Source organism: Staurois parvus, unplaced genomic scaffold (genome assembly GCF_062004578.1).
Source record: "Staurois parvus isolate SC_StPar_1 unplaced genomic scaffold, SC_StPar_1.0 ptg000132l, whole genome shotgun sequence".
NCBI classification, from domain to species: Eukaryota; Metazoa; Chordata; class Amphibia; order Anura; family Ranidae; genus Staurois; species Staurois parvus.
Window position 1 is genome coordinate 5,600,705 of NW_028317928.1, and position 26,885 is coordinate 5,627,589.

Consider the following 26,885-nt stretch of genomic DNA (forward strand, 5'->3'; position numbering starts at 1 on the left):
TGTGGTGGACAATACCTTTAGAGATGGTCCTTCAGGACAATTTCATAATTCAAAAAAAAGTAGTGGTGCACCAAAATGAAAATTCTGGTGCCGAAACCAAAAATTCAAAATGCACTTGGCCGGAAACCGAAATGTGCAGTTGTTAAAAATGAATATACCAATATAATATTTGGAAAAAAATACACTTTGATTAAAAAAAGAAAACAATATATACCCCAATTTTTTTGTAAAATATGAAAGAGGATGTTAAGACGAGTAAATAGATACCCAACATGTCATGCTTTAAAATTGCGCACGCTCGTGCAATGGCGTGAAACTGTGTTACATAAAAATCTCCATGGGTGATGCTTTAAAAATGTCTCCAGGTTAGCAGTGTAAAGTTACAGAGGAGGTCTAGTGCGAGAATATATTGCTCTTGCTCTGACGGTCCTGGCGATACCTCACACGTGTGGTTTGAACGCCATTTACATATGTGAGCGTGGCCTACATATGCATTCACCACTACGTGTGATCATAGGAGGGACGGGGGCACTTTAAACTTTTTTGTAAAAATGTATTTAATTTTTGGGGAGTTTTTTGCACTGTCCCTTTAAAAAAATTTTAATCACTTTTATTCTTATCACAAGAAATGCATGCATAAATATTTAGTGACAGGTCCTCTTTATGGAGAGACATCTCTCCTCTGCAATGTAAATCATTGGATCAAATAAAAGCATTGATCTAGTGCTTTAAAAAAAAAAAATGGCCGGCATGGGAAGTGACTTCGCTCCGGTCCTCCAAGGGCATAGAGATGAGTGGTGGCCATCTTTCCTTCACTCATCTCTATGCCCAGCGCTGGGATTGATGGTTTCTCAGGTAAGACTGAGAACTAGCGAGCGGTGACCGGCAGCGAGGGGCGATGGTTTTTCGGCACCTGTATCGGTGCTTTTTTTCATTTTGGCCGACGGCCAAAAGGGGTGTCTTTGGCCGAAACTTCGGTTCATCCCTAAAAAAAGTTTAGTTCTCTCCTTTTGTTTATGAAATGTTAAAAATACACGACAACGAAGATAAGATTAAATGTATGCTTCAACCTATCAAACTGTAAATGCTCTTTAACCCCTCGCCTACAGGGCACTTATACCCCCTTCCTGCCCAGGCCAATTTCCAGCTTTCAGCGCTGTCACACTTTGAATGACAATTGCGCGGTCATGCAACATTGTACCCATATGAAATTTTTATCATTTTTTTGAGACAGATAGAGCTTTATTTTGGTGGTATTTAATCACCTCTGGGATTTTTATTTTTTCTTAAACAAACCAAAAACTACTGAAAATTTTGAAAAAAAAAAAGTTTTTTCTTAGTTTTTGTTATACAATTTTGTAAATAAGTGATTTTTCTCTTTCACTGATGTGCGCTAATGAGTCTGCAGTGATGGGCACTGATAGGCTGCACTGATGGACACTGATAGGTGGCACTGATGGGCACTGATGAGGAGGCACTGGTAGGTTGCACTGATGGGCATTGACAGGCATCACTGATGGGCACTGAAAGGCAGCACTGATACACGACACTGATATATGGCACTGTTAGGCGGCACTGACTGGCACTGATAGGCGGCACTGACTGGCACTGATAGGCGACACTGACTGGCACTGATAGGAGGCACTGATTGGCAGCACTGATAGGTGGCACTGATTGGCATTGATAGGTGGCACAGACTGGCATTGATGGGTGACATTGAAAGGCAGCTCAGATGGGCACTGATATGTGGCATTAATGTGCACTGGTATGCACTGATATGTGGCATTGATGTGGCACTGATGGGCACTGGCACTGATAAGCACTGACAGGTGGCACTTCTGGGGCCACACTGATCATCAGGGCACACTGATCATCAGTGCCCTGATGATCAGTGTACATGTCCCCTCCGCGGAAAGCCGATTACCGGCTCTCCTCTCCTCTCGAGCTGTCAGCGTGACAGCTCAAGAGGAGAGAAATGCCGATAACCGGCATTTCCGTGTTTACATGTGATCAGCTGTGATTGGACACAGCTGATCACATGACCGAGCCGACATCTTCAGCTCTTTCCGTGATCCGCTGTGTCCGAGGGACACAGCGGACCGACGATCGCCGCGCATGTGCAGTGAGAATGGTAGGACATCATATGACGTCTTATCAGAACGAGAGAACCACCTTGCGCCCATCCTTGGCGGGTGAAAGGTGGTTAATCAGAGAAGCAACCAAGAGGCCCATGGTGACTCTGGAAGAGCTGCAGAGATCAACAGCTCAGGTGGGAGAAACTGTCCACAGGACAACTAGTAGTTGTGCACTCCACAAATCTGAACGTTCAAAGAATAATAAATTATTGTGGCACCAAATACTAGATGTCAAATAAAAAAATATATATGATATAATAAAGAATAAATTGGTGTTTAATTAACCGCTTGCATACCGGGCACTTTTACCCCCTTCCTGCCCAGGCCATTTTTCAGGTTTCAGCGCTCTCACACTTTGAATGACAATTGCGCGGTCATACAACACTGTACCCAAACTAAAATTTTATCATTTTCTTCACACAACTAGAGCTTTCTTTTGGTGGAATTTAATCAACACTGAGGTTTTTGTTTTTTGCTAAATTAACAAAAAAAGACCAAAAATTTTGAAAAAAAAACACGTTTTTCTTTATTTCTGTTATAAAAGTTTGCAAATAAATAATTGTTCTTCATAAATTTAGGCCGAGATGTATTCTACTACATGTCTTTGGTGAAAATAACCCAAATTAGGATGTATTACTTAGCCTGTAGGAAAGTTATAGAGTTCACAAACTATGGTATATATCTTAAAATTGATCAATCCTGAAGTACTGACGGCCAATCTAATTTCTTGAGGTCCAAGAATGTCAGAACAGTACAGATATATCCCAAATGTCAGGACAGTACAGATATCCCCCAAATGTCAGGACAGGACAGATATCCCCCAAATGTCAGGACAGTACAGATACCCCCCAAATGTCAGGACAGTATAGATATCCCCCAAATGTCAGGACAGGACAGATATCCCCCAAATGTCAGGACAGTACAGATATCCCCCAAATGTCAGGACAGTACAGATAACCCCCAAATGTCAGGACAGCACAGATATCCCCCAAATGTCAGGACAGCACAGATATCCCCCAAATGTCAGGACAGTACAGATAACCCCCAAATGTCAGGACAGTACAGATATCCCCCAAATGTCAGGACAGTACATATACCCCCCAAATGTCAGGACAGTACAGATATCCCCCAAATGTCAGGACAGGACAGATATCCCCCAAATGTCAGGACAGTACAGATATCCCCCAAATGTCAGGACAGTACATATACCCCCCAAATGTCAGGACAGTACAGATATCCCCCAAATGTCAGGACAGCACAGATATCCCCCAAATGTCAGGACAGTACAGATATCCCCCAAATGTCAGGACAGTACAGATAACCCCCAAATGTCAGGACAGTACAGATATCCCCCAAATGTCAGGACAGTACAGATAACCCCCAAATGTCAGGACAGTACAGATATCCCCCAAATGTCAGGACGGTACATATATCCCCCAAATGTCAGGACAGTACAGATATCCCCCAAATGTCAGAACGGTACAGATATCCCCCCAAATGTCAGGACAGTACAGATATCCCCCAAATGTCAGAATGGTACAGATATCCCCCAAATGTCAGAACAGTACAGATATCCCCCAAATGTCAGGACGGTACAGATATCCCCCAAATGTCAGGACAGGACAGATATCTCCCAAATGTCAGGACGCTACATATATCCCCCAAATGTCAGAACAGGACAGATATCTTCCAAATGTCAGGACAGTACAGATATCCCCCAAATGTCAGGACAGTACAGATATCCCCCAAATGTCAGGACAGTACAGATATCCCCTAAATGTCAGGACAGGACAGATATCCCCCAAATGCAAAGTAGACAGTCCGACGTACTTCATACCAGGCATGGAGAGTTTTTTGAAGTTGTACTTTTTTTGTCATCATTTTTTGGAAAATGAAAAAATTAAAAAAATTATTTTCACTATTTTTTTTTTTTTTGTATACTGTCACCAGTGCAGTACAGCGTCATCATATAACTGGCATGTCGGTGATCAGGGACACTGACTGATGACAGTACGAAAAAAAAAATTATAATTTTTTAAAATTTCTTTTTAAGATTTTTTTCATATTTCACTATGACCAAAGTAGAATAATGTTACCATAGTAACATTGTACTACTTTGGGGAAGTGATCAGTATTTTTTTTTTTTACGCAATTTGCTTATAGCATTTACCTGAATGAAATCGATTCATTCAGGGTTTTTATTTTTGTGCTTAGCTGTGATTTGGCCACGGCTAATCACATGACACAGCTGGGCTGTGATTGGGCCAGCTTGTGCATGTCATCGCTGTGACCATTCATAGCTAGACACACTAGTATGAAAGGAAGCCATCCATTGTATACAACTATCATGTGACGTGCTGTGATTGGTCACAGCAGGTCACATGGTACTGGAACCGGGCCGGTGACAGATCGCGCCGCAGAGTTCATATCTGTTCATATCTGTGCATTTAACCACTTCATGTCCAGACACTTTTACCCCCTTCCTGTCCAGGCCAATTTTCAGCTTTCAACGCTATCACACTTTGAATGACAATTGTGCGGTCATACAACACTGTACTCATATTCATTTTTTAGCATTTTTTTGAGACAGATAAAACTTTATTTTGGTGGTATTTATTCACCACTGGGATTTTTATTTTTTTTGCTATGTAAATGAAAATGTCCAAAAATTTTGAAAAAAAGTGTTTTTCTTATAAAATTTTGCAAATAAATAATCTTTCTTCATAAATCTTGGCCAAAATTTATTCCGTTATCTTTTTAGTAAAAAAAAAAAAAACAAATTAGTTTATAATCAAAAATTATAATTTTTAAACTTTTTTTTACATTTTTATTTTATTTTTTTATATTATTATTTATGTTTTTGTTTTTTTTTTACATACTGTCACCCTAGCAGTACAGTGTCACCATGATGACACTGTAGTACTTGTGGGGGGTGATGAAGATTTTTTTTTTTTTTTCACACTGATTGCTTTTACACCCATAAAGGCTGTAAAAGCAATCATTTCTCCTCTCTGGCTGCATTCTTGCAGCCATTGAGAAATACTGTGTGAGCTGCGATTGGTCACAGCTTGTCACATGGTACCTGGCTGTTGTGAATAGCCCTGTACTATGTGATCTCTGTGATCATTCACAGATTTCACACGTAGTAAGCAATGATGTCAGAAGTGACATCTTGCTTTCTACTCTGCATGTGATCACTGATTGGCCAATCAGTGCATGTGATCACTGATTGGCCAATCAGGTCTGGCACTGATGTCGGGGGAGGAGGCCTGGCTCGCAGTCTCCGCTCTAATTCATCCCAAAGGTGTTCTATGGGGTTGATGTCAGGACTCTGTGCAGGCCAGTCAAGTTCCTCCACCCAAAACTAGCTCCTCCATGTCTTTATGGACCTTGCTTTGTGCACTGGTCTGCAGTCATGTTGGAACAGGAAGGGGCCATCCCCAAACTCTTCCCACAAAGTTGGGATCATGAAATTGTCCAAAATGTCTTGGTATGCTGACGCCTTAAGAGTTCCCTTCACTGGAACTAGGGGGCCAAGCCCAATCCCTGAAAAACAACCCCACACTCTAATCCCCCCTCCACCAAACTTTACACTTGGCACAATGCAGTGAGGCAAGTACCGTTCTCTTGGCAACTGCTCTAGAGTCCAGTGGCGGCGTGCTTTACACCACGGCATCCAACGCTTTGCATTGCACTTGGTGATGTAAGGCTTGGATGCAGCTGCTCGGCCATGGAACCCATTCCATGAAGCTCTCTACGCACTGTAGTTGGGCTCATCTGAAGACCACACCAAGTTTGGAGGTCTTTAGCTATTGACTCTGCAGACAGTTGGTGACTTCTGCGTACTGTACGCTTCAGCATACGCTGACCCCGCTCTGTCATGTGATGTGGCCTACCACTTGGTGGCTGAGTTGCTGTTGTTCCCAGTTGCTTCCATTTTGTTATAATCCCACTAACAGTTGAGCGTGGAATATTTAGTAGCCAGGAAATGTCACGGATGGACTTATTGCACAGGTGGCAACCTATCACGGGACCACGCTTGGAGTCACTGAGCTCCTGAGAGCGACCCATTCTTTCACACATGTTTGTAGAAGCAGTTTGCATGCCTAGGGGCTTGATTGTATACACCTGTGGCCATGGAGGGGATTGGAACACCTGAATCACATGATTTGCAGGGCGGGGGCAATAGCTTCGGCAATATAGTGCATAACGATCCCTTAGAATTACTTTTAGCACAATAATATAATTTTATACTAAAAATATGAATTATTATTTGTAATGGTCTTATTCAAATGTTTATAATATTAAATATAGAATTAAAAGAATAACAATAATATACTTTTAATATATATAATGACCTCTTTTATACCAATACCAGTGTGTGTACATATATATATATATATATATATTTTTTTTTATTATTATTATTATTGCTATAACAATAATTGTAATAGATCGTTACAAATAATAATAAATACATTTAATATAAAACTATATTACTAAATATATTAAGTAATTATAAGGATCATTATATATAATAATATAATAAACATATCATTCTTAATAATAATAATAATAATATATATATACTGTGTATATATATATATATATATATATATATATATATAATATTATTATTACTAATTATTAACAGCAGAACAACTGCCCATCGCCTCTAACTGCAAAGAAAACTCCTCCCACTTCCGCCCTGTGGCTTCTCACCTCTGCTCTGTGCGTTCCACGGTCGCTCACTCGCTACCCGGTTTCCAGTCTCAAGCACTGGCCTCTTACTGAGGCGGAGCGGCAGCCATTTTATTGTAGCGCGGATGTTTCCACTAGTCTCTTAGACCGAGCGAACCGGAGTGAGAGAACTTTTGACACCGCCCACTACTCTGAAGTAAAATAAGCAAAAATAATTGATAAGTTGTAAATAACCGGTTTGTGAGTCTGTCCTCTGCATTGGATGCCGCCATTTTGTTGTGGCCTTTTAAGCAGAAGAGGCTCCAGGCGCTGTGGTGTTGGAGGTAATGTGTGAGCTGTACATTGTTATGTGTGGTTAGGGGGCGCTGTGTGTCCCTGGACGATCAGTGCTGGACACCCATACTGCAGATTCAGGGTCCGGGCAGAGACTGCTTGGGTTGTAATAGGAGGTAGACCTATCTCATCACAAGAGCACCAAAAGTTCCCCCATCGCCCAGCTTCAATACCCAGCTGAGGGAACCTTATTACAGACTATTTCAAACATTTATTTCAGATAAAAACAGAAGTCTCAGTTGCTCATGGTTGTAAGTATGGGTTGTGGTCACAAGGCACATCTATAGATTGCAGACCTAGTTTAATCTGTTGACATTGTAAAGAATTCTCTCAGTTGCCAAGTCCATATAATCTTTATATCAAAGTGAATCTTACTTCTTCCCTGCACAGGTATCATCATGATCAGTCCAATCCAAAAGGAGCAAAGCTCATTGAACAAGGACAGGAGTCACATGACCGAGAAGATATTAAACCTTACACTGGAGATCATCTACCTACTGGCCGGAGAGGTGAGGAGGATTCTGGGAGGTCACATGACTTCACTCATATCTATTAATAAAACACAGACCTGACCGGAGAGGTGAGGAGGATTCTGGGAGGTCACAGGACATCACTCTTATCTCTGTTAATAAAACACAGACCTGACTGGAGAGGTGAGGAGGATTCTGGGAGGTCACATGACATCATTCTTATCTACTTTACTAAAACACAGACCTGACTGGAGAGGTGAGGAGGATTCTGGGAGGTCACATGACATCTCTCTTATCTCTGTTAATAAAGCACAGACCTGACCAGAGAGGTGAGGAGGATTCTGGGAGGTCACATGACATCACTCTTACCTCTATTAATAAAGCACAGACCTGACTGGAAAGGTGAGGAGGATTCTGGGAGGTCACATGACATCACTAATTTCTAATAATACAACATAGAGCTGGCCGGAGAGGTGAGGAGGATTCTGGGAGGTCACATGATGTCACTCTTCTCTCTGTTAATAAAACACAGACCTGAGAGGGGAGTATTGTATTAACATGGAATAATACAAAATTATCTCTTTCAAAGGACTATATATTAGTAAAAACATTTGGTGAGCTTGTGACCCCCAGCAACCGGCCCCGTGTGGTAGAAGGATGGAGCAGGATCCACACCCCCGTCACAGTGCCTACTTTGCCCTCCGTGACACCTGAGAGGAACAACGACAAGAAGATCCTAGAAGTCACCCAGAAGATCATTGAGCTGCTGACCGAAGAGGTGAGTGGTGCCGGGAATTCTGGGACATTCTCCAGTAACAGACAAGGGATGTGTCTGGATGGTGACTGTATCATTGTGTGTGTCAGGTTCCTATAAGGTGTCAGGATGTCACTGTCTATTTCTCCATGGAGGAGTGGGAGTATTTAGAAGGACACAAGGATCTCTACAAGGACGTCATGATGGAGAACCGGCTGCCCCTCACATCACCGGGTAAGAGGAGACTTTCATTTCTTGTATTGAGGATCCACCTAGATACACACATCCTCTGATATAAAGACATAGAAACAATGGATTTAGTCAGTGTGTGTGTTTCCTACAGATGGATCCAGTAATGGGAACCCACCAGAGAGATGTCCCCGTCCTCTGTTTTCCCAGGACTCCACAGAAGAAGTCCATGAGATCCCTCAGGAGGATCACAGCATCACACAGGTTTATCAGGTAGGTCAAATTAACATATTAATGCAAAATCAGACCTCTTCTATATACAGTATACTGATATATTCTACTGCTTTATTTTAAATAATCAGTCATACTTCTTTGCGCCATATCTAGGATGGGAATCTATTTATTATTAAAGTTGAAGAAGATGAGAATGCTGATGAGCTGGATAAGGAGGAGGAAATCCCTCCAGAGATCAGCAGAGGTCAGTAAGAAAAACAGTAAATCTAGAAGAGTCCAAAATTCAGACTCGCTCTGTTTATCTATCTAGCTATGGAAAATAGTTTGTACACACCTGACCATCACACTGTTGGATATCTCATTCTAGAACCATGGGTACTATTATGGAGATAATAAGGCTCCACCTTCTACAGCTATAGAGGCCTCCACTCCTTAGGGAAGGCTATCCAACAAATTTCAGAGCATGCCTTAGGGAAATTTGTGGTCATTTAGCCAAAAGAACATTTATGAGGTCAGATACTGCCAGTGGCGGAACTACCAGGGCCACAAAGGTCGTATTTGTGACCAGGCCCTGGTGTTCTGCCAGTGCGGGGTGCCCTAAGCAGTGTTGCAAGCAAAAAAAAAAGGCCACTTTTATGCTGTCTGTAAATAGCAGAAAAGTGCTAGTTAAAACTGCACTTGTCCCCAAGCTTCCTCTCCCCTCACACCCCCTCCTTGCATACGGGAGATTGTCACCAGCACACCGAGGATCACCAATACGGGTCCAAAAGTTTTAATGAATGATCATATAGTTACAGCAAGGCAACGTTTCGGAGTCTTGCAGGACCCCTTCATCAGGACCCCTTCACATGCCTGATGAAGGGGTCCTGTGAGACTCCGAAACGTTGCCTTGCTGTAACTATGTGATCGTTCATTAAAACTTTTGGACCCATATTGGTGATCCTCGGTGTGCTGGTGACAAATATGGAACCCATATTGGTGATCCTCGGTGTGCTGGTGACAAATATGGGACCCATATTGGTGATCCTCGGTGTGCTGGTGACAAATATGAGACCCATATTGGTGATCCTCGGTGTGCTGGTGACAAATATGGGACCCATATAGGTGATCCTCGGTGTGCTGGTGACAAATATGGGACCCATATTGGTGATCCTCGGTGTGCTGGTGACAAATATGGGACCCATATTGGTGATCCTCGGTGTGCTGGTGACAAATATGGGACCCATATTGGTGATCCTCGGTGTGCTGGTGACAAATATGGGACCCATATAGGTGATCCTCGGTGTGCTGGTGACAAATATGGGACCCATATTGGTGATCCTCGGTGTGCTGGTGACAAATATGGGACCCATATTGGTGATCCTCGGTGTGCTGGTGACAAATATGGGACCCATATTGGTGATCCTCGGTGTGCTGGTGACAAATATGGGACCCATATTGGTGATCCTCAGTGTGCTGCTGACAAACATGGGACCCATATTGGTGATCCTCGATGTGCTGGTGACAAACATGGGACCTATCTTGGTGATCCTCGGTGCGCTGGTGACATTCTCCCTTGCTGATTCTGTTCGGTTCCAGCCAACGGTCGGTGCAGCACCCACTTATACACACAGCCATTTTTAACGCAGAAACGTGTGTGTTTGGATTGTGCACTTGCTTCCCTCCTTGTGTACCTGACCAGCGGCAGCCCTTCCAATCCCGCACTTAAGCCAAGCCCAGTCAAGACCAGGCCGAGCTTAGCTGATTACTAATTGGCCAACTACGGAAATGCTCAGATGCAATTAGTAATCGGCTGGGCTTGGCTCAGCCTCGGCTGCGGACAGCTTGATCGGCAGGCCACCGCTGGTGAGGTGCACAAGGGTGAGAACAAGTGTGTGCAGTGATGTGAAAGCGACTGCAAGGAGTGAAAGGAGGACCAAAGCCACAGGAGGTCAGTGTGTGACAACTCTGTGGGGCTATCAGTCACACTATGGGGGATCACTGATGTATGAGTGGAGACCCTAAGGTTAGGGGGGGGGGCACTGATATAAAGGTCCCCCTTATATCAGTGTCTTCACTCCCCTTTTACATCACTGAACCCCTTTATCTTAGTGTATTTATTCTGCAGACTCTGGTGTACAGGGGACTCTGATGTAAGAGCTTCTCCTTACATCAGAGTTCCTGTATTCCCCCTTACATCAGAGTCAGCAGAATTCACCCTTACACTGCAAGGGCAAACATTGCATACTCTGAGGTAAGAAAGAACTCTGCAAACTCTGATATATGGGGGGCTCTAATGACCAGAAAACCTATTACATCAGAGTTTCCCTTTACACCAGAGTTTGCAGAGTGAATACACTAAGGGAAAGGGGTCACTACATCTGGGTCTGCAACATTCCCTTTTACAGCAGGGTTTGCAGAGTTCCCCTTTACAGCAGGGTTTGCAGATTTCCCCTTTACAGCAGGGTTTGCAGAGTTCCCCTTTACAGCAGGGTTTGCAGAGTTCCCCTTTACAGCAGGGTTTGCAGAGTTCCCTGTTACAGCAGGGTTTGCAGAGTTCCCCGTTACAGCAGGGTTTGCAGAGTTCCCCGTTACAGAAGGGTTTGCAGAGTTCCCCATTGAACTGTAAGGCAAATCCTGCAGACTCTGATGTACTGTAAAGAGAAACTCTGATGTAAAGGGGCCTTGAGGGAACACTTAGAACTAAGGGGAGATTCTAATGTAAGTACAAGAAGGTGGCCCGCTGCAGACCATCTGAAAGGCTCCCACTGTGGAACCATAAAAAATGGCCCCACAACAGGAATAAAGAGCCCTAGGCTCGGTCGGATGGGACTAGGGCGTAGGTCAGGGGGGCCCTTCATAGTTTTTTGCACCAGGGCCCTGAAGGTTCTAGGTACGCCTCTGGATACTGATGTTGGATGAGAAAGTGGACCTCACAATCAGCATGCCAATTCATCCTGAAGGTGTTCAGGGGGATTGAGGCCAGGTCCCTGTGTAAGACCTTGAGGTCATCTGCACAATACTGGTCAAACCATGTCTTTATGGGGCTCTTGGTACACAGGGGTGGCACATCTATGTTGAAACAGAAAAAGAAAATTCCCCAAACTCTTGACACAAGGTGTCAGGGATCCGGGTATGACCAGAAATGTGTGGGAACACAGGCGTGGTCAGGGCTGGAGAGGTGGAATGGTCAGGCAGGCCGTATGGGTCTGTAATGCACCATCTGGCGGTACCTCTAGCAGCCCACGGAATAGGATTCCCCAGAGTGCGGAGCCTAAGTCCCAGTCTGCTTGTTCACCAGGGCCCCTGATGGTGGGGATGGACTTGGAGCAGACAGAGACCAGGTCGCGGCCCCTGAGTACACCCACCCGTGGTAGAGGGATCTGCCAGAGGTATATTCTGGAGGAGAGCCTGACGTGAAGAGGCGGATGGGTCCGTGCAGGACGGATGGATGGCTGAGCAGAAGCGTAGTCAGACAAGCCAGGTCGGTAACGGTGGGGACAGCGCGGTACAAGGCAGCAGGCACAGAATAGTCGGTTCACTCGCCGGGTCAGTAACAGGAGACCAGATCCAATGAGGGTATCCAAGAGAAGTCAGACAGGCCAGGGATCAGGGCAGGAGAAGTCAGCAGAGGTCAGGATCAAAGCAGGGTCAGCAACAAATCAGATAGGCAGATATGCAGGAACACAGGATACCAGGTACAGGGGCTCATGGGAAACAAACACCAAGGCACTGACTGCAGGTCTGGCCATTGCTTATATACACCTCCTGCAATCAGCCTCAGGTGATGGCTTGATTGCAGGAGTGAGATTCTGGCTGCTGAGAGCACCCACTGGCCAGCACTGGTACTGCAGCCCACAAGGCAGGTGAGCCCCAGCACCACCTGTGCTGAGCCCATTTCTGACAGTACCCCCCCCTCAAGGAGTGGCCTCAGAACGCTCAAAACAGTCCGTAATGGCCCCAATGTTCCACCGCCTGGTAATCTATATAATTTCTATGTCTTTTATTTTTTCCAGATGGTCACAACCTCAGGATTAAAAATGCCATTTTCTCTCCAGAGGGCGATGTAGATAAGGACATCACCACTGAAGAAAACCGAATAGCCCCGGCCCACCTCCACCCAATTCTCCTCGGGCCTGATCTGTCTTCAAATTCTGGCGGCTATAACTCAGCTCTCATAGGGGGTGCCAGCCTCATTTCGCAGCAAAGAACTCACAATGGGAAGAAGCGGTACTCGTGTTCGGAGTGCGGGAAGTGTTTTGCGCAGAAATCAGGCCTTGGCCGGCACGAGCGGAACCACAGGGGAAATTACGACTACACTTGCTCACACTGTGGGAAGAGCTTTACACAAAAAGCCTACCTGGTGGTCCATGAGCGGATTCACACCAATGAGAAGCCATTTTCCTGCTCTGTGTGTGGAAAATGCTTTAACCAGAAACCCAACCTCTTGATCCATGAGCGGATCCATTCGGACGTTAAGCCATATACTTGCTCCGCCTGCGGCAAATGCTTTAAATATAAGTCCAGCTTTACCCTACATGAGAGGCTTCACACAGGGGACAAACCCTTTTCTTGCCCCATCTGCGGTAAGCGTTTCTCCAAGAAGTCATCCCTTGTCTCACATGAGAGGCGCCACATAGGCCAGAAGCCTTTGCTGTGATATAGATGGACACTTCCAAAAACATCCTGTCCTTTCCAGGTGGCCTATAGTAACTTGAACCCTGTCAAGAACACCAGTGACAACATCTCCTAGCTATTGACTTCATCCCTGATTTATTCTCCATAATACTGAAGAAAACAAGTGGGAGTCTGGCTGTGCAAGAGTTGTGACTGAAAACGGGGTGGAAACTAAATCTTGCCTTGGCAGCGTTCATGAGCTGAAGAGCAAATGAATCCACTAGTGCCCATCCAGAACTGATACAGTGAAGGAAATGCATATTTGATCCCCTGCTGATTTTGAATGTTTGCCCACTCACAAAGAAATGATCGGTCTAAAAATCGAATGGTAGGTGTATTGTAACACTGAGAGACAGAATAGCAACAAAACATTCAAAAGAAATGCATGTCTAATAAATGATGCACTGATTTGCATGTTCATGAGGGAAATAAGCATTTGATCCCCTATCATTCAGCAGGATTTCTGGCTACCAGGTGTCTTTCATACAGGTAACAAGCTGAGATTAGAAGCAGTCTCTTAAAGGGAGTGCTGCTAATCTCATTTTTTTACCTGTATAAAAGACTCCTGTCCACAGGAGCAATCAAACAATCAGATTCCAAACTCTCCACCATGGCAAAGACCAAAGAGCTGTCCAAGGATGTCAGGGACAAGATTGTAGACCTACACAAGGCTGGACTGGGCTACCAAACTACCGCTCCGTGAGGACATCGAATGACGAAACACGTAGGGTGGGGCTTGAGTGGTGTGACGTCAGCACGTTCCTAGTATCGCTACAGAGCATATGTATTGTCATCTGACTTGGCTGATTATGCTGGTGTCGGTTGGACACCATTTTTTGTAAGTGTGTTTTAGTATTAATAAAGCAACATTTTTAAGCGGTACTGCACCATGAGCTTCTGTTTTTGTATATTCCGAGTGGCCATTCCAATACCCATTGGATAGGATGGGATATGTATGAAGTGGATCTACAGAGTCACAGAGTCTCCTGCAGAGTATTGCCCCAGGATTAGAAGAAAACGTTTTGTCCAAGCTGTGGTTCAACTGTCTACAGATCGTTGCTCCCAGAGCAAAAAAGCACTTATGCCGGTTTATAATATAATCAGCATATTGCTCTGGTGAGTTTATTCAGTCTATGGTGGTGGATTCACTTGGTGGATTTCGTTAAATTTTGTTCATCTTCACTACAATAATTTTTTAGGACTTTATATGATTGTTTCAACTTTGTTATGATATGTTTTGGAAATAATATGATTTAGTTATATTTTATATTTATTTCTTTCACGGACATTTTTATGTTTACATTTGTTACTAGTGCAGTCTGTTATTTTTATATCTACCAAACTATCGCCAGGCTGCTTGGTGAGAAGTGACAACAGTTGGTGCAATCATTTGCAAATGGAAGAAACACAAAACAACTGTCAGTCTCCCTAGGTCTGGTGCACCGTGCAAGATCTCATCTCGTGGAGTGTCAATGATCATGAGAACAGTGAGGAATCATCCCAGAACTACACGTGAGAATCTTGTCAATGATCTCCAGGCAGCTGGGACCACAGTCACCAAGAAAACAATTGGTAACACACTACACCGACAAGAACTGAAATCCTGCAGTGCCCGCAAGGTCCCTCTGCTCAATAAAGCACATGTCCATGCCTTCAAAAAAATAGGTTGCGCTTAAATACATACAAAAGTGTAACAAAAAAATAAATAACAAAACAATAACAATATTTTAAATCAAAATAAAATCCAGCAAAAACGAAAAAGGCCAAAAGTTCAAGTAATCAATAATGTCCAAAATAATTCATCACCAAGTAAATCCACCACCAAAAATGGTTAAATAGAACTCACCAGAGTAATATGCTGATTGTTGAAAAACCAGCATATAGTACTTGTTATTCTGGGAGAAATGAATAATATGGTGACAACAACACTGAAGAAATGAGGGATGAACTCAAACAGATGATGTGCTGCAAAGTTGAAAATCCACTCCAAAGGTGATTTAGTATCCAAACTGAGAGATGATCAGACCTTCAAAGCAAGGTGTCCAGACTGACACCAGTATAGACAGCATGTGTAATGAATACAGGCGACTCAGACCCAACCAAAACATGCACATGCTACGTGCAGACAAACCAGGAGTATTCTGAACCTCACATCCAAAGGCACCGCTCTAAGCTTTTCGTCATCGACATCCTCACGTCCATGCCTGTCTGAAGTTTGCCACTGAACATCTGAATGATGCAGAGGAGGACTGGTTGAAAGTGTTGTGGTCAGATGAGACCAAAATCGAGCTCTTTGGCATCAACTCAACTCGCTATGTTTGGAGGAGGAGGAATGCTGCCTATGACCCCAAGAACACCATCCCAACTGTCAAACATAGTGGTGGAAACATTCTCCTTTGGGGGTGTTTTTCTGTTAAGGGGACAGGACAACTGCACCGCATCAAAGGGACGATGGACGGGGCAATGTACCGTTAAATCTTGGGTGAGAACCTTCTTCCCTCAGCCAGGGCAAAAAAAATGGGTCGAAGATGGGTGTTCCAGCATGACAATGACCCAAAACACATGACCAAGGCAACAAAAGAGTGGCTCAAGAAGAAGCACATTAAGGTCCTGGAGTGGCCTAGCCAGTCTCCAGACCTTAATCCGATTGAAAATCTGTGGAGGGAGCTGAAAGTTCGAGTTGCCAAACATTAGTCACCAAACCTTAGTGACTTGGAGGGGATCTGCCAAGAGGAGTGGGCCAAAACCCCTCCTGAGATGTGTGCAAACCTGGTGGCCAACTACAGGAAACGTCTGACCTCTGTGATTGCCAACAAAGGATTTGTCACCAAGTACTAAGTCATGTTTTGTGAAGGGGATCAAATACTTATTTCCCTCATGAACATGCAAATCAGTTCATCATTTGTTAGACATCCATTTCTTTTGAATGTTTTGTTGCTATTCTGTCTCTCAGTGTTACAATACACCTACCATTCGATTTTTAGACTTATCATTTCTTTGTGATCAGCAGATCAAATATGCATTTCCTTCACTGTATGTCTTGGGTGGGGTTGGCATTGAGAGCGGGGCATTTTTGTATACAGAACAGCCCACTATGATTTTATAAAAACTACAGCACCCAATATATTTTTTAAAGAGTCCACAAGCTAGCAAGAGCCAGGCATATAGCCATGCCTGCTCTGCAGGTCTCAAAATGCCATGGAAGCTTTCCATGGTCTACTCTTGGATTGGTGGTGACTTGAAAGAAGCAGTTTGGTGATGACCATCCTGTATGGGTTTAATCAAAGCCTTGTTACCAACCTAAACAATGCCTGTTCTGCAAGTCTCAAGATGTCATGGAAGCTTTCCATGGTCTACTCTTGGATTGGTAGTGACTAGACTTGAGCAGTTTTGACGATGACCATCCGGTTGGGTTTATTCGAAACCTAGTTACCAGCCCTAACCATGCCTGCTCTGCAAGTCTCGATACAATAGTAGATTTCCATGATCTCTGTTTGGATTGGTAGTGACTAGGCTTGAGCAGTTAGATGATGACCATCCTGTCGGGTTTCATTGAAAAGCTAGTCACCAGCCCTAACCATGCCTGCTCTGCAAGTCTCGAGATGCCATGCAAGCTTTCCATGTTCTACTCTTGGATTGGTGGTGACTAGAATGGAACAGACTGGTGATGACCATCCTGCCGGGTTTAATCAAAACCTAGTTACCAGTCCTAACCAGACCTAGTACCCCCCCCCATCCCACCCAGCCATAAGCCCCGTCTTCTTTTAGCTTGGTCACATGACCATAACATCATTGCCGGCCTTGAATCACTTTGACATCTTCCATCTTTGAATAGCTTTAGTTGACTGTCTGGGTCTGGCGGAGTAGACGATAAAAGCACTACTTGGCTGTATAAGGTGATTTCAGCATTGCCTTTTTTTTTTCTTTAAAACAATTATCCTGATCTTCTAATTAGCCTGCGGCGTTGATTTAAGAGTGGAGAGGTCTGATAGTTTGCTGATGCCTGAGTCCCATAGATGTTTGCATTCCCTTCAATTACAGGGTTCTGCTATTTGAAACTGTTGTGTGCATTTAGGAGCTTGGTGACAGTGGAGGTCTAGGCTGTTTCTGTTACGTCAAATGTCTGCTGGTAATACATGCCATCTCCTGAGGTGTGCACAACAGTATCACATAACAGAGCCCCGTAGGTAGGAGAAACATTAGCAGCTGCTGGGCATTGTGTTTGATACCCCAGTGGGGGGAAATTTTAGAGTTGCAGGACAGTATGGGAGAGATATACTAAAACTGGAGAACTCAGAATCTGGAGCATCTGTGCATGGTAGCCAATCAGCTTCTCACTTCAGCTTGTTTAATTGAGCTTTGACAATACAACCTGGAAGCTGATTGGGTATTACGCACAGCTGCACCAGATTCTGTGTGCACCAGTTTTCGTAACCTCCCCCCCACTCCTCGTGTTCTCAGCATGGAGAACTGTCTGACCTCAGGAAGTGCCTCTCAGTCTTCATTTAGTTCTTGAACCAGCCTAGCGGTGGCTGGTCCCATGGTATGGATTCGTGGCTGAACTCCACTCTGGGACCACCATTTTCCCACCTTAAAGGTCTTCTGCCATTTGAAGAAGGCCAACAGGGAGACCATGATGTCCCTTCTGCGTATAAAAAACAAAACAAAAAACAGGTGACATCACACTACAGCCTCTGTTCCAAGCCGGAACTGCTGCACAGGTACCGCGAGGGGTGGGGCAAGCAGTATATCCTCTTCTGGCTTGCTTGGCTCCAGGCATCCTACGAGTGGCAAGTTATACTCTTATAAATTATCATTTTAAAACCCACCAACTATCCATGAAAATTCCATAATACAAAATTTATTATAATAAATACATTGGCAAAAAATGTAACATAAAAAAATGGATTCACCTGTCTGTTTTTTTTTTATCGGGTGCGATGCTTTGTAAGACAAACCAATAGTTTGGGACTAAAATAAATGAGAATTGTGTCCAGCAGCCTCTTGTTTTTGCAAGTTCAGGATGGTGGCTAGCCTTTGCATACAACGCAGTCCATTGAAGGGCCCCAAAGGAAACTTCCCCTTAGCTGGTGGAAATGGTCTGCAACTTTCAGTGCAGAGATGGCAATTTACCCATATGGTGTGCTTTGTCAGCAAGTAAAACACAGGAAGTCAACATTTATAATTGGATTGATGGATATGGGAATGGGGGGGGGGGGGGTTGACAGGAGTAGTTTGTGAGGGGGAAGTGGTGAGGGGAGCATTTCTGATCTAAGCTTTATCCACTTTAATCTATTGCCAAAAGTACTGGGCCCGCCCTCCGAATCATTGGATTCAGGTGTTCCAATCACCTCCATGGCCACAGGTGTATACAATCAAGCCCCTAGGCATGCAGACTGCTTCTACAAACATTTGTGAAAGAATGGGTCGCTCTCAGGAGCTCAGTGACTCCAAGCGTTGTCCCGTGATAGGTTGCCACCTGTGCAATAAGTCCATCCGTGACATTTCCTGGCAACTAAATATTCCATGCTCAACTGTTAGTGGGATTATAACAAAGTGGAAGCAACTGGGCACAACAGCAACTCCGCCACCAAGTGGTAGGCCACCAAGTGGGTCTGCAGAGTCAATAGCTAAAGACCTCCAAACTTGGTGTGGCCTTCAGATGAGCACAACAACAGTGCGTAGAGAGCTTCATGGAATGGGTTTCCATGGCCGAGCAGCTGCATCCAAGTCTTACATCACCAAGTGATATCAGATGCAGTGGTGTAAAGCACGCCGCCACTGGACTCTAGAGCAGTGGAGACATGTTCTCTGGAGTGACCAATCACGCTTCCCTGTCTGGCAATCCGATGGACGTGTCTGGGTTTGGCAGTTGCCAGGAGAACGATACTTACCTGATTACATTGTGCCAAGTGTAAAGTTTGGTGGAGGGGGGATTATAGTGTGGGGTTGTTTTTCAGGGGTTGGGCTTGGCCCCCTAGTTCCAGTGAAGGGAATTCTTAAGGCGTCAGCATACCAAGACATTTTGGAAAATTTCATGCTGCCAACTTTGTGGGAAGAGTTTGGGGATGGCCCCTTCCTGTTCCAACATAACTACGCACCAGTGCACAAAGCAAGGTCCATAAAGACATGGAGGAGCCAGTTTGGGGTGGAGGAACTTGACTGGCCTACACAGTGTCCTGACATCAACCCCATAGAACACCTTTGGGATGAATTAGAGCGGAGACTGCGAGCCAGGCCTCCTCCCCCGATATCAGTGCCTGACCTGACAAATGTGCTTCTGGAAGAATGGTCAAACCTTCCCATAGACACCCTCCTAAACCTTGTGGACGGCCTTCCCAGAAGATCTGAAGCTGTTATAGCTGCAAAGGGTGGGCCAACTCAATATTGAACCCTACGGACTAAGATTGGGAGGCTATTAAAGTTCATGTACAGTGGATATAAAAAGTCTACACACCCCTGTTAAAATGTCAGGTGTCTGTGATGTAATAAAATGAGACAAAGATAAATCATTTCAGAACTTTTTGCACCTTTAATGTGACCTATAATCTGTTCAACTCAATTAAAAAAACAAACAAATATTTTACGGGGGAAGAAAATATACAAAACTAAAATAATGTGGTTGCATAAGTGTGCACACCCTCTTATAACTGGGGATGTAGCTGTGTTCAGAATTAAGCAATCACATTCAAAATCATGTTAAATAGGAGTCATTATACACCTGCAGTCATTTTAAGTGGCTCTGATTAACCCCAAATAAAGTTCAGCTGTTCTAGTAGGTCTTTCTTGACATTTTTTTAGTCACATCCTACAGCAAAAGCCATGGTCTGCAGAGAACTTCCAAAGCATCAGAGGGATCTCTTTGTTAAAAAGTATCAGGAGAAGGGTACAAAGAATTCCCAGGGAACTGGATATACCGTGGAACACAGTGAAGACAGTCATCATCAAGTGGAGAAAATATGGCGCAACAGTGACATCACCAAGAACTGGATGTCCCTCCAAAATGGATGAAAAGATGAGAAGAAAACTGGTATGGGAGGCTGCCAAGAGGCCTGCAGCAACATTAAAGGAGCTGCAGGAATATCTGGCAACTACTGGCTGTTTGGTCCATGTGACAACAATCTCCCGTATTCTTCATATATCTGGACTATGGGGTAAAGTGGCAAGATGGAAGCCTTTTCTTAAGAAAAACATCCAAGCCCGGCTAAATTTTGCAAAAACACATCTGAAGTCTTCCAAAAGCATGTGGGAAAATGTGTTCTGGTCTGATGGAACCAAGGTTGAACTTTTTGGGCAGAATTCCAAAAGATATGTTTGGCGTAAAAACAACACTGCACATCACCAAAAGAACACCATACCCACTGTGAAGCATTGTGGTGGCAGCATCATGCTTTGGGACTGTTTTTCTTCAGCTGGAACTGGGGCCTTAGTCAAAATAGAGGGAATTATGAACAGTTCCAAATACCAGTCAATACTGACACAAAATCTTCAGGCGTCTGCTAAAAAGCTGAACATGAAGAGGAACTTCATCTTTCAGCATGACAACGGCACAAAGCATACATCCAAATCAACGAAGGAATGGCTTCACCAGAAGAAGATGAAAGTTTTGGAATGGCCCAGCCAGAGCCCAGACCTGAATCCGATCGAAAATCTGTGGGGTGATCTGAAGAGGTCTGTACGCAGGAGATGCCCTCGCCATCTGGCAGATTTGGACTGTTTTTGCAAGAAAGAGCGGGCAAATATTACCAAGTCAAGATGTGCCATGCTGATAGACTCCTCCCCAAAAAGACTGAGTGCTGGAATCACATCAAAAGGGGCTTCAATAAAGGATTAGTGTAAGGGTGCGCACACTTATGCAACCCTATTATTTTAGTTTTTTTATTTTTACTTCCCTCCACCTAAAAGATTTCAGTTTGTTGTTCAACTGAGTTGTACAATTTATAGGTCACATTAAAGGTGGAAGAAGTTCTGAAATGATTTAAATTTGTCTCATTTTTTTACATCCCAGAAACCCGACATTTTAACAGGGGTGTGTAGACTTTTTATATCCACTGTGTGTGTAAAGGCAGGTGTCCCAATACTTTTGGAAATATAGTGTGTGTGTGTGTGTGTGTATATATACATATATATTTATTTATTATTATTTATTTATTTTATTTTTAAGCAAAAATGGCACTAAAAGTCCCAAAAGTAGTGGTAGCTAGACCACAAGGCAATAATATGATACAGTCAGCAGATTGCCCATGAAGTCCTTAGATCAGTTTCTCATCAGCTAGAAGGAATATCTGCAATAAAATGGAAGAACACAATAGGGCGCGTCTAAGTGCAGAAGTTTAATGAAATTAAACTCATTCTACTTCTGCACTTAGAAGTGCTCTCATATTCTTCTAGAACAGTCTTTCTCAACCTTTTCAACACAGAGAAACCCTTGAAATAACTTTCCAATCTCAAGGAACTTCTGCTAAAAATTGCTATATCTATAACTCATGATACATTAGTAAGATGGTCAGTGGGAAGAATGCTCCTTACACTTGTGGTCATTGGGAAGAAATATCCCCTTACAGATAGATAAAAAAGATTGATGGTGTCAGTGGGAGCCTATCTGAGAGGTAAAAATTGCTTGAGGAACCCCTGGCAACATCTGGAGGAACCCTAGTTGGGAAACCCTGTTCTAGAAAGACCCAGTTATGACATGGCTGGGTGTAAAATAAGGTATGTAATAAAAACAGGTTTTATTTTAATAAAAGGGGAAGAGCAAGAAAACAGGGAAGGCAACATATTAAAATAAATGTCAGCTTTATTCCACCTAATTCACAGGTCAAATATATAAAGCCTGCAAAGGATTTAGTTATTTAATCTGATGACCTCATATCCTTCCTCATGCTGGATTGACACACATTGGCTGAAGTCAGACATGATGCCGTAGTGGGAACTGTGGAAGATGATGGGCTGGGAGAAAGGTGTCAGCCATGTGATGTGGAACACTAGACCAGGGTGTAAAGTTTATTACCTGCAGGTGTTCTATATATGGGAATATCCGATTGCTTCTTGGGGGATCAGGAAGGAATTTTTTTCCCAGCAGGAGCAAATTGGATCATGCTTTGCTGGGTTTATTTGCCTTCCCCTGGATCAACTGTGGGTGTAGGATTACAACTTTATTTTTTTTTTTTTTATGGTTGAACTGGATGGACTTTTGTCTTTTTTCAGCCAGATTAACTATGTAACTATGGTATTCAAGAACTCTATATCAGACCCCTACCTGCTTCTCTTCTGTGGATCCTGTCATAGTTATAGTGCTGAAATCCTTAAAAATGTGTGCTAAACATCAGGCCCTGCCATTTCCTCAATCACAGTGCCGACATAGGAAGCAAGATCCCCCAACAGCCCCATAGACTTCTGGTGCAGTAAACCTAAGGACACTGAGGAGGGATGCCACTAGGACACTGGATAGCTCACCTTGAGTTCTGTGCAGACCTCTAGTGGAGAGGAAGTCCGGAGCTTTAACTCAAGCCTTCGCTCCTCCCATACATGGCCTTCCCTGTGTGCACCCTGGCACGCTTAATGAGCGACGTTTTGTAGTTGTAGTTGCGGCCGCAGTCAGTGCAGATGTACTGCGCCCCCATGTGGACCAGCTTGTGTTTAATCAGGGTGGAGCTGTCCGAGAAGCACTTCCCGCACTGCTCACACATGTACGGCTTTTGCCCAGTGTGGACCCTGCCATGCCTCACCAGCTTGCCCTTCTCTGCGAAGCGCTTGCCACAGTCCAGGCACTAGAACGGCCTCTCGCCAGTGTGAGTCCGCTGGTGGACAACCAGCTGGCGCTTCCTCAGTTAGCACTTGCCACATTCGGTGTACTCAAAGGGCTTTTCTGAGGTGTGGATCTTCATGTGCACCACCAGATTGTAACTCCAGACAAATAACTTGCCGCACACTGAGCACTGAAATGGGTTCTTCTTATTGGTCTGCTCGCCGGATTTCAGTCTGGAGTCTGCCAGGTTTGCGTCATTGCCAAATGTCTTGACGGGCGTCTTTCCCGGTGTGGACAAGCTGGCTTGTGAAGACTCCAGCTATGGCATCTGTGTGATTGTAAATAGATCAGGAGTTAGCAACAGGTCTATCACTATCTGAAGATAAAAGATATATATACCTCTTGCGCTTATATGGATCCCCTAAATAAAGCTGCTCTCACCCAACCTGACCCAATAGGCGTGTATAAATCTATAGAATAAAAAATGGTGAAGCGCTCCACAATAAAATAAATAACACAAATTCTATAATACAACATAAATAATCTACACACAGTGCTCTGATACAATCTGTATCCAATCATGAACAAACGTGTGAAAAAAATGGTGAAAAACAGGAAACCCTGTTTAAATACACACTTAAACTAGTGACTTCCAAAAATTATATGAATATATATATATATAAATACCCCCCTCCTGTCCCAATACTGGGACTATACAAATGGTGTACCAAGTGAATCCCCTTATGGGGACAAACAATATTAGTGATTGGTGACAACAAAAAAAATCTATGCATATATAGTTCTCATAGATAATAATGACAAAAAGCATACACAAAGAATATATAATAATGTCCAAAAAAAACATGAAAAAAATATATATATGGTCGTGATCTTCACATAATTCATGCAGGTGATACCCTGATGAAGTCATGTGATAACATGACGCAACGTGTTGGTACGCAACTTCCGGTGACGAGGTGACGCACTTCTTGGCGTGGTGGTCATTTTGGTACACCCAACAATGTAATGTTAAGACCAGAAACATTCACGAGGTGCCAAGAATTTCACCAGCAGGCTGTCAATATCCTAATAGCGCCCCTTGCCTCATGGCAGATTCAGTGCACGCCCTTAGGGATGGCTTCACTTTTATGTGGCACATTGGTGCCTGTTCAATCATCTGTACAAACTGCAGCAGCCAATCACAACCACAGCTGGTCTAACGCAGTGCTCAAATGAGCATTTCTGTTTTTACTCCCAATCGTAAACAAGGAAATAAATATATATATAAAATTACCAGCAAATTAAAACTGTGTCTCTCCCATAACAAATGATGTCTAATATGAGTAGACTACAAATGCTAGGGCCACGTCATTCACTAAAAGTGATTTGGAGCAGGGCCCTCGAACCCCTCGTGTATTGTATTGTATTATTACTGTGCTGTCTCGTGTACTGTCTCCCATTATAATGTACAGCGCTGAGCAAACTGTTGGCGCTATATACAGTCATGGCCGAAATTGTTGGCACCCTTGATATTTCTCCAGGAAATCATGTATTTCTCACGAAACGTATTGCATTAACACATGTTTTGCTATACACATGTTTATTCCCTTTGTGTGTATTGGGACAAAACAAAAAAAGGGAGGAAAGAAAGCAAATTCGACATAATGTCACACAAACCTCCAAAAATGGGCTGGACAAAAGTATTGGCACCCTTTCACAACTGCGGATAAATAAGAATGTTACAAGCATGTGATGCTCCTGTAAACTCACCTGGGGCAAGTAACAGGTGTGGGCAATATAGAAATCACACCTGAAAGCAGATAAAAAGGAGAGACGTTCACTTAACCTTTGCATTGTGTGTCTGTCTGTGCCACACTAAGCATGGACAACAGAAAGAGGAGACGAGAACTGTCTGAGGACCTGAGAACCAAAATTGTGGCAAAATATCAACAATCTCAAGGTTACAAGTCCATCTCCAGAGAACTAGATTTGCCTTTGTCCACAGTGCGCAACATTATCAAGAAGTTTGCAACCCATGGCACTGTAGCTAATCTCCCTGGTCGTGGACGGATGAGGAAAATTGATGAAAGATTGCAACGCAGAATAGTCCGGATGGTGGATAAGCAGCCCCAAACATGTTCCAAAGACATTCAAGCTGTCCTGCAGGCTCAGGGAGCATCAGTGTCAGCGCGAACTATCCGTCGACATTTAAATGAAATGAAACGCTATGGCAGGAGACCCAGGAGGACCCCACTGCTGACACAGAGACATAAAAAAGCAAGACTACAGTTTGCCAAAATGTACTTGAGTAAGCCAAAAGCCTTCTGGGAAAACGTCTTGTGGACAGATGAGACCAAGATAGAGCTTTTCGGTAAAGCACATCATTCTACTGTTTACCGAAAACGGAATGAGGCCTACAAAGAACAAAACACAGTACCTACGGTAAAATATGGTGGAGGTTCAATGATGTTTTGGGGTTGTTTTGCTGCCTCTGGCACTGGGTGCCTTGACTGTGTGCAAGGCATCATGAAATCTGAGGATTACCAAAGGATTTTGGGTCGCACTGTAGGGCCCAGTGTCAGAAAGCTGGGTTTGCGTCCAAGATCCTGGGTCTTCCAGCAGGACAATGACCCCAAACATACGTCAAAAAGCACTCAGAAATGGATGGCAAAGAAGCGCTGGAGAGTTCTGAAGTGGCCAGCAATGAGCCCAGATCTAAATCCCATTGAACACCTGTGGAGAGATCTTAAAATTGCTGTTGGGAAAAGGTGTCCTTCCAATAAGAGAGACCTGGAGCTGTTTGCAAAGGAAGAGTGGTCCAAAATTCCGGGTGAGAGGTGTCAGAAGCTTATTGATGGTTATAGGAAGCGACTGATTTCAGTTATGTTTTCCAAAGGGTGTGCAACCAAATATTAAGTTAAGGGTGCCAATACTTTTGTCCAGCCCATTTTTGGGGTTTTGTGTGACATTATGTCATATTTGCTTTTCTGCCTCTGTTTTATATTTGTTCCAATACATACAAAGGGAATAAACATGTGTATAGCAAAACATGTGTTAATGCAATACCTTTTTTGTGTGAAATACTTGATTTTCAGGAAAAATATCAAGGGTGCCAACAATTTCGGCCATGACTGTAAATACTGTATAATAATAATTTAACATAGAAATAGGAGTGATGTCATGTGACCTCCCAGAATCCTCCTCACCTCTCCGGTCAGGTCTGTATTTATTAATAGAGATAAGAGTGATGTCATGCGACCTCCCAGAATCTTCCTCACCTCTCCAGTCAGGTCTGTGTTTTATTACTAGAGATAAGAGTGATGTCATGTGCTGGGGTGTCACTTTCACTAACCAACCAATCGTCTCCTTCATGTATCAGACCAGAATCAGCTCCATTTTTATTAATCTGCTGCACACTCTTTAATGTGATTAGTATTATATCGTTACTGTAAAATTAAAAAACAAAAAGTTTTTATCATTTTTCAATAAATGAGGACAAATTCATCACAAAAGAAAATAATACTAATGACTATTAAATACAAGTATGAAATTACTATGTGGAACCCTCTGAGCAAAGGAGGACAACTAATACTTCGGACCTGTGGCTCCCGCACTTCCGCCCTGTGCGTTCCACATGTACCGAGCCGCTTCCGGGTTTCCAATCT

At 43.6% G+C, this 26,885-nt stretch overlaps 2 protein-coding genes and 1 long non-coding RNA gene across 3 annotated transcripts in view; 1 reads left to right on the forward strand and 2 right to left on the reverse strand.

Annotated features, from left to right (window-relative positions):
• Positions 1-26,885, reverse strand: part of LOC149466215 (uncharacterized) — a 475,763-nt gene that overhangs the window by 303,896 nt on the left and 144,982 nt on the right. The window lies entirely within an intron of this gene.
• The window catches only part of LOC149466225 (uncharacterized), a 36,364-nt gene continuing 16,683 nt past the window's right edge, over positions 7,205-26,885 (forward strand). Inside the window, 8 exon segments of the mRNA XM_089672691.1 lie at positions 7,205-7,420; positions 7,560-7,678; positions 8,229-8,417; positions 8,504-8,627; positions 8,737-8,855; positions 8,970-9,060; positions 12,812-13,451; positions 23,453-23,558. Coding sequence (XP_089528817.1) covers positions 7,568-7,678; positions 8,229-8,417; positions 8,504-8,627; positions 8,737-8,855; positions 8,970-9,060; positions 12,812-13,451; positions 23,453-23,558 — 1,380 coding nt within the window. The 5' untranslated portion in view covers positions 7,205-7,420; positions 7,560-7,567.
• LOC149466226 (uncharacterized) lies at positions 22,250-26,561 on the reverse strand. Its single transcript, XR_016312120.1, has 2 exons — positions 26,427-26,561; positions 22,250-23,548 (listed from the first exon to the last, which is right to left on the reverse strand). It is a non-coding gene; the product is annotated as an uncharacterized LOC149466226 (long non-coding RNA).